We start from the raw sequence: 12612 nt of genomic DNA, 5'->3' as shown, positions 1-12612 counted from the left end.
TAGAGCGTGTAGCTCGGAGGGATTGGGATTTCTTTAAGTGGAGCATGTCCAACAGCTCTGGGTTTGACATAGCTTTGTATGTTAGGCAGAGATCGCCTCTGAGTAGGCGATATGCGACGGAGTAAAGCTGGAGTTTTTTGAGACGGTTCATGAAGGCAACTGTTTGAGGCCAGTAATCCTCTTTGTGAGGTATTTTTGCGGCCTTTCCAGTTGTTGTAGATATCTTGTGAGGTACATACCAAAAGGGGCGTTGTACTCTATAATGGGTCTAATGAGTGATGAGTAGAGGGGAACAATGACCTCTTTTTTTCTGGATGAGAAACCTTTTGTGATGAGGTGTGCCACGTAGAAGGATTTCTTGACCACTTTGGCGATGTGATTATCAAAGGACAGAATACTCTCCACCTGTGTCCCAAGGTCTCTTATCACACTTTCGGTGTTAAGTAGACTACCGCCTATATGGTAGTTCATGGGTACAGAATTTTTACCAAAGGGGATGACAATGCATTTTTTGACATTGAGCTTGATACCATGTCTTTGACACCAGGCATCTGTCTCAGTAAGGCCCTTTTGTAGGATGTCCACATCATTAGGAGTTTCAATTATGGCTCCTAGTTTGCAGTCATCTGCGAATTTAGTTAGCCAAAGACCTTCTGTGTTAGCCTGTACTTCAGAGAAGTAGATACCAAACAGGAGATTACCCAGGACTGAACCCTGTGGTACTCCACTTGTCACTGGGCTGAAGTCTGATTTGGAGTCTGCTACTTTCACAGTGTGGGATCTTTCAGTAAGCCAGTTGGCAACCCATCTTGTGACATAGGGATTTATACCTAGTTTAGTGAGTTTATCTATAATTCCAGAGTGGGGGATGGTGTTGAACGCCTTGGCGAGATCTAGATAGGCTGTGTGAACCACCTTACCCTCATCTATGGCTTTGGTGACTACTTCAAAGAGGTCTATCAGGTTTAGGAGACATGATCTGCCTTTTACAAACCCAAACTGTGTGGGGTCCAGGGTTTGGAGATCTCCAATGTCTTTGTTTATGAGTTCCATGATGACACGTTCCATGGCTTGCAGACGAGGCTCGTCAGGCTAATGGGGCTGTAGTTCCCAGGGTCTGTTGTGGCCCCCCCTTTGTGGAGTGGGATAACTGTCGCAGTGCGCCATTCAATGGGTACAAAGCCTGAGGTGAGGCTATGATTGAACATGGTACTTAGGTGGGGTGCCAGTTCATTCTGTAGTTCATGTAGAAGGAAGCCTGGGATGTTGTCAGGTCCCATGGACGCTGTGTTCTTGGCTTTGGAGAGTGAAGTTTTTACCTGTGCAGCCGTGATTACAGGAACTTTGCATTCTTCCAGTATAAAGATGGGCCCTTTAGGGGGTGAGAGGGGGGTAAAGTTAGCACTGAACCTATCTGCCAGGATGTTGGCAATATCAGTTGGTTCTGTATATTTAGTGTCATTGTCCTGTAACTCAGAGCAGATCTGAGTGTTGCCATTGAGATTTTTGACATAGCTATAGAATGCTTTGTGGTTGTCTTTAGAATCAGTGGCAATTTTGTTTTCATAACTAGCTTTGGAGGATTTTATGAGGGATCTCAGCTTCTTACTGAGGCTGACCAGGGAGTTCCCCCAATCGTGGGATTTTACTCTTTTTTGCAACAGTTTCTTTCTTCTGTTGTAGAGTTTGTTTATGGCACAAGACCACCAGATTGGCTTCCTTTTTTTTGGAGGATAGCATCTTGGTTCTGTTAGTGATAGGACGATCCATGCTTTTCTTATAAGCTAAAGATTTTATTTACTTTTATTTAAAGAAAGTGAAGACCATGCAGAGTAATGTAATGGATACCTTTAATGCATAGCATAACATCAGAATGAGTGTAAGTGACAAGTGAAAAATAATTAGTCATTATTTTCTAAACACTGAAGAAGTCTAGTTATGAGCCATGCTCCAATCATCTACCCATTCGCAATGACTCTTCTGTTAAGTCTATTTAATATGATCCTTAAATGGATGAATAAATGAACAAACAAATAAATGGAAACAAACAGTTAAATCACAACAGTTCAGAAATCACTTAGGTGGAATATAACAGAAATTACAAAATACAACATCATGCATGCCAATACTACAGTTATAAAATATTTTCCAGTATTAACGGTACCTCAGTCATTGTTCTTGCCTCTGTTGCTTTCCTTGTTTCCAATATCTTTGTTTTTTCTCGGCATATGAGTTCAGTCTGCAAAGCTGCTGCACTGTCTACATGAAATTAAAAATTATGGGATGGTTAGTAATCCAGGGACTAAAATTAAAAAGTTCTAACATTTCAGGCTTGCATTTCTAAAGTCAGCTCTCAACAAGTAATGGCTGACTGATGAATAAATTATCTGTACAAGACACAAAATAATGTAAGGCACTGGTTGCAGTTTTCCATCGTTTTCTTGTTTTCTAAATGTTTTGTTCAAAGTTCACAAGAAGTTTTATGTATTTATTTATGCATTTGTTTATTAACCAGGAAAATGGGCTGGCCCTAGAACCCTTTCCAGCAGAGTCTGATCCAGCCCAACAGGCAAACAAAAAATACAATATGACATAAAAGATGTTGCAAGATGTAGATTGGCGCAAGTGAATAAAAAAGAAACTAATGAGTTACCTAAAACTCAGTATTGTTGAAGGAAATATCCATCCATCCATCCATCCATCCATCCATCCATCCTTCCATCCTTCCATCCTTCCATCCATCCATCCATCCATCCATCCATCCATCCATCCATCCATCCTTCCATCCATCCATCCATCCATCCACAACCCCTTTTTCCCATTTTTACACATGGGGTTGGGGTGTCATTTCAACAGTTACAATCACCTGGAGCCAAAGTTTGCACTGCCGGGTGGCTAGCCCTGCCTCGGTAGTTATTCCACACCACACCCTCGTATGCACACTCACGCCTATGGCCAATTTAGTGTGTCCAATCCACCTACTGCATGTCTTTGGAATGTGTTGAAGGATACATCTTGACTATGAATGAATACATGTGATCTGCATCAATGTTATTGCAAGTTATTTGTTTATTTATTTATTGCATTTGTTTACCTGGAAAGTCCACTGGGCCTAAAAGAGTCAATTTTCAGTGGAGAACCCAGGGAGAAAAGCTCCAACAAGAACATAGATACAGAAAAAATATAAACATTAATTGGTACAGAAGTACAAACAGTGTTACACATGGCAATTACAGTAATATATACAGAATATATACATAAAAGCAGGAATCTAGTTGGTTTGATCACAGTAATATATACAGAAAATATAGACTAAAGCACGAATTTAGTTGGCAGCCAGATGAATTCATTCAGAGAGGTATAAACAGAAATATATTAATCAGCATTATTGTACCAGTATCAACAAGTGATGAAAATAAAAAATATGGAGAAAGTATCATCAGTCATTAGTAGCAAAAAGCATAGGAGTTTATCATATAAGGAGAGGGAAGAGGTTAGGTTATAGAGCAGGTACATAGCCAGGAAGAGTTGAGATTTTTTTCAGTATTTGTTTGAGAGTCTACTTCACGTTGTCATAAGCTGACAATATCGCAGGTAAACGGAAGTCTCTGTAAGGGGGAGATTTCCGCTTACCTCAATGTAGTGTGGTCTCGGGAGTTAATATATTTAAGTACGGGGGTGTGGGGGGGTGCAGGGGGGATTGCCCCCCTGCCTACACTAGTTTTTTTTATTGATTTATTTTTTTTTATGTTATTCGATATTTTACTACTTCAACCTTTATTGATTCCATGTAGTAAGATTTCGATAGCATGATATAGATGCTTTGTTTGAAGGTGGTGGTGCTGCCTGTGTTTCTTATAGATGGTGAAATTGAGTTCCATAGTTGGGCGAGGGTGAAGGAGTAGAGGAGTTGATAAGCAGGTAAGGTGGGCTTTTCGACTTTAAGAAGTAGATGATTTTCAGATCTTAGTTTCCCACTGGGTTGGTATTTGGCAAGTAAAATTAAGACAGCTGGACAGTCTGTGAGTCTCTAGATTATTTTGTGCACTGTATTTAGTTGGGTGAATGAGAGATGGTGGGAGTGTTTCAGCCACCCTAATCATTTCAGTGAGTTACAGTGATGGGACGAGAATTTGGCCTTGGTGGCAATTTTTGCTATTCTGTTGTAACACATATTAAGTTCGGATTTTGTAGAATTTTGGATATTAGTGAGGAGAGTAGCACCGTAAAGAAGAGAGGGTAATACAAAGGTAGTTGCAAGGGGTTGTCTAGTAGACAGGCTATGAAAGTTTTGGTGCCTGTAGAGCATACCAAGCTTTTGGTGTTTTGATGTTATTGTTTATGTGCAGGTCAAAGTTAAGGTTTTCATCTATAATAATGTCTAGTAATTTAGTGTGTGAGACAACTTCTATAGTGGTATTGTCTTGGGCTTGTACAGTGAAGAGTTTTTATCTAAGGGAGTGGTTTTCTTAGGGGAAAAATTACTAGTTTCGTTTTTTTGGATTTAGGGCAAGATGACTGTTAAACATCCAAGATTCAGTAGAGGTGAGGGAGTTATAAACAGTAATGTGTTTTTAAAATAGTCTATAACTCACAGTAATAACAATAAAAGGTAGTGGCGAAGGCAAGACAGAAAAGAAAATTAAGTTTAGCAATACTGCAAAATACATGTAGAAATGAACAATAGGGAGAGTGATTTACCCAGTGACTGTATAGCATCAGAAAAGGGATGAATCCTTAAGATGATTCTTTAGTTGTGTTACAAACTAGTGAATAAAGTTAAGTGTCTGATGCGTCTTTGAGGGAAGCTTCCATATTGCTAGAGCAACAATATGGAAAGCTCTGTTGTTACTACAGATTACCTAAGCAGGATAATTTAAAATGTTTGTCTGGGATCGATGTTACTTAGTGAATGATAACGGGCATAAGGAAATTAGTTCACTGTCAATCAAATGACAGTGGGTGCAGCTACAGAAGGATTGTTACCAAGGCCCGGGATGAGAGAAAGTCAGTACATACAGCTTACCTTGACTTGGCCAAGGCCTTTGACACAATCCTCCACTCGGGCAGCATCAAAATGCTAACACAACTTAGTGTAAATCCCTATCTCGTCAAGTGGGTGGCCAACTGGTTCACCAATAGGACCCACAAGGTCAAAATAGGCACCACCATCTCCGACAGCAGACCTGTCACTAGTGGTGTTCCCCAGGGATCTGTCCTGGTACCCCTACTGTTTGGCATCTACTTCTCAGAGGTTCAGGAAAAGACAAAAGGCCTGTGGCTGACCATGTTTGCGGATGACTGTAAGTTGGATGCTGTCACTGACACCACAAATGATGTTAACATACTGCAAGAGGATCTCACAGCTACAAATAACTGGTATCAAAGTCATGGCCTTGAGTTAAATACAAAAAAATGTATTATCATACCATTTGGCAAAAACACAGCCCCGACTGATTACCACATCAACGGCAACCCCCTAAGCTCACAACCTGTGGTGAGAGACCTGGGTACTCAGGTTGACAACAATCTCACATTTGACCATCATGTGGCAGCAGTGGTCAGAAAAGCCTTTTACTTGGTTCATCTCATAAGTAAAGGGACTGCATACAGAAAAAAGAAGGTTATTACCCCTCTATACTCCTCCCTCATTAGGCCTATAATTGAGTATAGTGCCCCATTTGGTATCTACCTCTCCAAACACCTGCACCAACTGGAAAAATACCTCACAAAGAGAATCCATGGCCTCCAACATATGTCCTATGTGGACTGGTTCAAATCACTATCACTCTGTGATCTGTGTCTTGCCTAAAAGGCAATATGGGACCCTGCCCTACTAAAGATGTTCCATATCCATAAGTCTAACTCCTTGCACATTACCTGCTCAGCAGGCCTAAATCTAATATGTGGCATCAACAAAACCTGCTGGAGAGACAGATTTGTCACCCAGAGGCTGCCTGTCTCAGGAATAGGCTTCCCATACATGTCAAATAGAGTACCTCGCTGACCCTCTTCAAGCGCAACCTTGATGAGTGGATGGGAAACCACAAATTTGTCCCAGGGGTCCCACCTTTCACCCTCAATGACAGGGGCGACAGTTGCTGACTGAGGGTTCTTTTTTTTGGGGGATAAACTCTTGGCTATGCTTGTAAGGGCCCCAGTGTCATTAGTCTAGTAGCTTCCTATGATCCTATAACACTGCAGATCTGACAGTAATGGTACCACAGGCAGTACTGAGCAATGTTATGCAGTGATATTGCTTAGCAACAAATACAGTACTGTACTGTACGTTATATAAAATATTTGGGGAAACTCAGTATTACGTGACAAAATGAATGCATTGATTCCCTGTAAAATGAAGTACAATCAATCAAAACAACTTGTCAGTCTCAAGAGACTGAGACCACCATTCCAAAATAAATTCCTGAAAAGTATTAAACAAGCATTGCTTGCCCTGCACAACCCTTACTTAGAGGCCACACCCCACCAAACGTATACATTTACTAATGTCACATTTCACACAAATGTAGTGGAAGGGGAAGCTGCCATTAAAGTAAGAAGCAGTCTCATACAGAGGTACTACTGTGACTTATTGTCTAGTCTTCAGTCTGTGACAACAGGTGATGTTGACCAGTTGTGTTTATGCAGTTAGAACGCAATTAAATGACCCTGATCTGTTAGTTGGTTAGCTACGGAAACAACTGCACCCTTTGCAAAATCTAACTGGGAAAATCTTTCTAAAAGAAAGGCACAAATGACAAGTCAACAACCTTTCTGAGGTTGAAAAACAGGTGTCAAGTCAAAAGTCAATGTTTAAGTAAAGTGCAACTGTAACCTCACGGAGGGCTGTAAGAATATTTAAAACTTCCCTAAAACCATCCTGAGATTAATTGAAGAGAGAGGTATTATTTTCATGTTCTTTTAGATTTATTAATGTGTCCAAGCACTTGTAACATTTTCAGGAATTTTTTTCTAAGATCTATAGGCTGGATAACAGTTGGAAGCTGCCTGATGTCATTATGTTTGAGTAAAACAGGTGATTATGAATTATTCTAACTTGCAGGGACAATATCTGTGGTATCACAGACGCTGAATAAAAGTGTTACTGGTTTAGAAATATTAGACCTACGCTTTCTGAAGAAGACTGGATGAAGTTTACCCTCATCTGGAGTCCATTTTAACTGACAAATATTTTAGAGCAGTTTAAATCCTGCTGTTGTATTACTTGAGACTTAGCACCTTGGGAGTAAACTACTTCTAAAGAAAATGAGTTTTGCTTCTGGCTGGGGAAGTCTTGTGAAGACAGACTGAAGAAATTTCACATTCTGCTGTAGGCAAACATTTTCAATCTGGATCTGTGTATGAGGTGAAATTCTGCATCGAGTGACCTAATACTTGTTTATTCCCTGTCCAATACATTTTTGTTTCATCCAACAATAGATGCATTTTGTAGTTGCTAACTCAGTTCCCTGTTGAAATGTTGGTACTCCTACCACTGAGTACCGACATACTGAAAAAGAAAGATTGAAAATCTAGGAGAAGAGCGATTCTTGAACATTGCAAATCTACTTTAAACCTGTTTTTGCAGAGGGCAAGCCCCCCTGCACCCCCTTATACCCCCAAACGTATATATTCCAACTCCAAAATCACCATACCTTAGACAATGAGAATATTTCATGAAACAGACATCTTTACTTAGTATATGTAAGAACGTTTTTTCAGCCATTTAGTCTCTGTATTTAGGGACTCTGTCTAGTGGGTCCCAACATTTCACATGGATCATAGGAGGTTACTAGGCTAATGGCCCCCCCAAAAAAAAACTCAGTCAGCACCTGTCACTGAGGGACACAGATGGAACCCCTGGGACAAATTTGTGGTTTCCTATCCACTCATCAAGGTTGCACTTGAAGAGGGTCAGCGAGATACTCTGTTTGACGTGTATAGGAAGTCTATTCCAGAGACGGGGCAGCCTCTGGTAGACAAACCTGTCTCTCCAGCCGGTTTTGTTGATGTTGCATATTAGATTTAGGCCTTTCAAGCAGGGTAATGGAAAAGGAGTTAGACTTACAGATATGGAGCATCTCCAGTAGGGCAGGGTCCGAGATTGCCTTGTAGGCGAGACACAGATCACCTCTGAGTAATCTGTATGATACTGAGTAGAGTGATAGTGATTTGAGCCTGGTTCCTCATCTTGGAAGAGAATCTATGCTCATTAAAAGGTGCAGTGAAGATTAGTATGATTACTAGAGCTTTCAGGCTTTGAGCTTAGCCTTCATTTTTATTTTTGAGATTCTTGTACAGGCAGATTCATCTGCTTTCTCAAACTCAACATTTAGAAGTAGGATCCAGTGTGCCACAAGATGTTTAAATAAAAGTAGCTTCTCTGCCACAGCCACCTTCCCTTTACCCTCTTTACTCCACACTGATGATCCTTATTACCTCTTTATACCATTCCCCTCTTCCCTTCTTAAGAAAAAAAGAAAAATGGATGCCTGTCCTAAAATAAATGTCCTTTTCCCCTATCCCCCCTTATCTAGTCTTCATCTTACACTGCTGTGCGGACCTCTGCTTGCTCGTTCCTATTCCGGTTGTACTATCCCCCCTTCCTTTCCATATATCCAATGGACTTCCCTGCCACTGTGTTGCTCTGCTTTTCTGTCATTTGCAGAAAGTGTACATGTGAACGTGACCAGCATTCAGTTTGTGTTTCCACTGAGTCATGTGATTGTGGTAGCTCAGTCTGAATAGTAGCATTGATGCTGCTGGTAGTGACTGCAACTCATTCATAGCCCTGCCTGACCTCCTGCATCACTGTGCATTCTCTGCGCTTATGCATACATGATCGACACCAGGCCGTGTTACATTACAGCCAATGCACTACTTCTTGTTACACAGCTATGCATCCAGTCTTTCTCAATACCCACATAGATCTTAGCAAAAATGTGTCCTGCGCACTCTTGCTGCTAAAGAGATGTCATTCTGAAATGTTCTCTTAAAATGCTTCTAACCAGTGTAAAAAGAATAAATCAACGACTGATAAAAACCAAAAAGAGAAACAGCACCACGCTGAAACCAAGACTGTTTTGTTAGCGCTTTCGTTTACTGAAAATGTGTAAACTTCTTCAGACAGTTAAACACACAAATATTCAAAGTTTAAATACTTTAAAAAGTCATTACATCATTTCTTAAAATAACCCCACCTCATTTTAAAGTAAACAGACATATTTTACAAAAAACATAAATAAATTAGTGATCACTGCATCAAAATAATCATTCACATATATAAATGAAATTCCTATCTTAATAAAGCTTTAAGTTTTAAAATACTTTTGATGGAAATTATGTCATTTAAACCTGGCGGAACTGAAGCATTTAATTTCAACTGTCATAAAACTTCTTTTTCTTCAAGTTTCAAGCTAGTAGGACCACATCTCTCATTCTCAACTATTTTTTCAATAGCCATAAATGAAAATTCATGTTCTGGAAATAATAAAATGTGCCTAGCTAAGGCATTGGTGGTATTACCTTTACCAATTGCATAACAATGTTCATAAATTCTATTTTTTAGTGGTCTATCTGTTTTCCCTATATAAAAAGGGGAACATTTAGAACATAAGCCCAGATAGACCACCCCCTTAGTGTTGCAATTAAACTTGCCGTTAATGTAAAACTTTTTTCTTTTCACTGTAAATGAATTACTAACTTTTATGTATTTACACCAATGACAATTTTCACATTTGAACATTCCACAATGTGGGCAATGTAAATTAGAATTATTGTTTTCCAATACAACTTTAAGGTTACCCCCTTTACGGAAAACTACATGAGGATATTCAGTAATGTGTTTGCTAATAAATTGGTCCTCAGATAAAAAACACCAATTTTTGATGATGATAGATTTCAAGAACCCGTTATTTGGATGATATATTTATCTTGTGGAGAGGCGACGTTACCTCTGCCGCTATTTTTGTTGAAAAAATCACAAAATACACCAACTTTTTGAAATTTACATGCGAATTTCAAACAGAACGAATTTCATTTTTGGATGTGGAATTAATCAAGGATACCCCCCAAAAAAGTTTTATTTCTAAGATTTTCAGGAAACCTACATATTCTAATGCATTTCTGCATTTCTCCAGTTGCCATCCCTACCACCACAAGAGAGGGGTGGTGAAAGGGCAACTTGTTAGAACTGCCAGGATGGTGACTTTGGAGAATGATTTTTTGGAAGAGTGTAATTTATTAAAAGATATGTTTAGCAAACGTGGGTACCCAGTTAAACTTATTGGTGACCTTATTGAAGAGGTGTTTAACAAAAGAAATAGGGGATTATTTAAACCAATTTTACAGATAAAAGAAAGTGATATGGTTGTTGAAACCCAGGTTGACTCATTAGATAATTCAATAAACAATTTGGTTATTTTGACTGACCATTCGCTATTGCATGAATTTAATAACATCAAAGTGTTCAACCATTTTGGTAAAATTGAGAATGAGGATTCATTTACATCAAATTTTATCATTACATTTTCCTTAGATGCTCCATTCTTGAAATCTATCATCATCAAAAATTGGTGTTTTTTATCTGAGGACCAATTGATCAGCAAACACATTACTGAATATCCTCATATAGTTTTCCGTAAAGGATGTAACCTTAATGTTGTATTGGAAAACAATAATTCTAATTTACATCGCCCACATTGTGGAATGTTCAAATGTGAAAATTGTCATTGGTGGAAATACATAAAAGCTAGTAATTCATTTATAGTGAAAAGAAAAAAGTTTTACATTAACGGCAAGTTTAATTGCAACACTAAGGGGATGGTCTATCTGGGCTTATGTTCTAAATGTCCCGCTTTTTATACAGGGAAAACAGATAGACCACTAAAAAATAGAATTTATGAACATTGTTATGCAATTGGTAAAGGTAATACCACCAATGCCTTAGCTAGGCACATTTTATTATTTCCAGAACATGAATTTTCATTTATGGCTATTGAAAAAATAGTTGAGAATGAGAGAGGTGGTCCTACTAGCTTGAAACTTGAAGAAAAATAAGTTTTATGGCAGTTGAAATTAAATGCTTCAGTTCCGCCAGGTTTAAATGATGTAATTTCCATCAAAAGTATTTTAAAACTTAAAGCTTTATTAAGATAGGAATTTCATTTATATATGTGAATGATTATTTTGATACAGTGATCACTAATTTATTTATGCTTTTTGTAAAATATGTCTGTTTACTTTAAAATGAGGTGAGGTTATTTTAGAAAATGATGTCATGACTTTTTAAAGTATGTAAACTCTGAATATTTGTGTGTTTAACTGTCTGAAGAAATTTACACATTTTCAGTAAACGAAAGCGCTAACAAAACAGTCTTGGTTTCAGCGTGGTGCTTTTTCTCTTTTTGTTTTTTTATCAGTGTAAAAAGAACATCCTCTATGAGCCTGGTTGACTTTTCCATTAGCAAACTAATACATACAATTGAACAAAACTTCAATGTACAAACTTACAAAATGTCCACATTTAAAGAAAACGCTGTGCATTTCTGTTACATTTAATATGGTAGACTAAACAAAAATGAAATTATAGGGTGCCATGTGAAAGATTTATTTATTAGAGTTTCTTAACTATGTACCTGAGCATTTCACGACTTCTGCAGTATAGGTTTTGTTCCCATATGATGCTAGAACTACTTGTCCAATGGCAAGCTCTTCTGACTCTTCAAATGTACTGCCATCTATTTTTAGCAGCTCTGCAAGGGATCGGACAGCCTCTACTTTGTCCTTTAAGAAAGATACAATACAGAATGTTTCTAAAAAAAAAGTAAAAAAGCAGCAAGTGTTAGTTTCCAAAATACAGTTTTCAGCCCACCATTTGTATCACTACCTGCAGACAGCCAAAATTGCACAAATCTATACAACTCTAGTGATAAAAGATGTTATTTAGATTAATACCTCACTGGTCTCTGAGCTACCCAGTTTTTCTAGTCAACTATTTCTGAATTATTTCTTGACAAACCTCTGTTTTATAAGGTTTGCAAGCAACAAAAGTACTCTCCAAAAAAAACATGAAACTGGTCTAAGCATTCTTCATACTCTCCAGATTCAGTGTAGTGAACACTTGCTGAGACAAACACCTCTGCCACCATCTTTTGAGTGTGAAAATGGCTTTTCTTTTCAAATAAAAGTGTTGCAGGGAAAATTTGGTTTTGAGAGGTAAAGCAACTCTGGAATAAACTACAATAATTAAAGAGGGTGTATGGTCATTCCCGCTGCATGTGTGGATGGACTCTTCTCTCACAAAAAATTGATTCAAACTTAACAGCAATGTCTTGTGTTTTGATGCAATGCAGAATTTGAAATCCTGTTGCTTGCTTTTACGGTATGGAGCAACTTGAGGTGATAATACTGCATCTGTTGGTCTTGTTGTTATTTCAGTTCAGCTGGATTTGATGAGGTGACATTTCATTGACTACAACTTCAATGGAAATTCATTTTATTGAAATAATAATCTACAAAGACACAACTGTTTGCTCCTCCACCACACACGCACACACTCCTGTAGAGGAGACTCTTTCATCTCCCAGATTTTATTATGACCAACTTGCAGAT

At 38.4% G+C, this 12612-nt stretch overlaps 1 protein-coding gene across 1 annotated transcript in view; it reads right to left on the bottom strand.

The window, feature by feature from the left end:
• LOC122809518 overlaps positions 1-12612 on the bottom strand; it is a 440105-nt gene that overhangs the window by 162325 nt on the left and 265168 nt on the right. Inside the window, exons 4-5 of the mRNA XM_044081085.1 lie at positions 11637-11813; positions 2165-2259 (exon numbers count right to left, since the gene is read on the bottom strand). Coding sequence (XP_043937020.1) covers positions 2165-2259; positions 11637-11813 — 272 coding nt within the window. The remainder of the gene's footprint in view (positions 1-2164; positions 2260-11636; positions 11814-12612) is intronic.

Source organism: Protopterus annectens, chromosome 1.part1 (genome assembly GCF_019279795.1).
Source record: "Protopterus annectens isolate FY-2018-M chromosome 1.part1, PAN1.0, whole genome shotgun sequence".
Classification (NCBI taxonomy): Eukaryota; Metazoa; Chordata; order Ceratodontiformes; family Protopteridae; genus Protopterus; species Protopterus annectens.
This window is presented reverse-complemented; position numbering and strand designations above follow the sequence as displayed.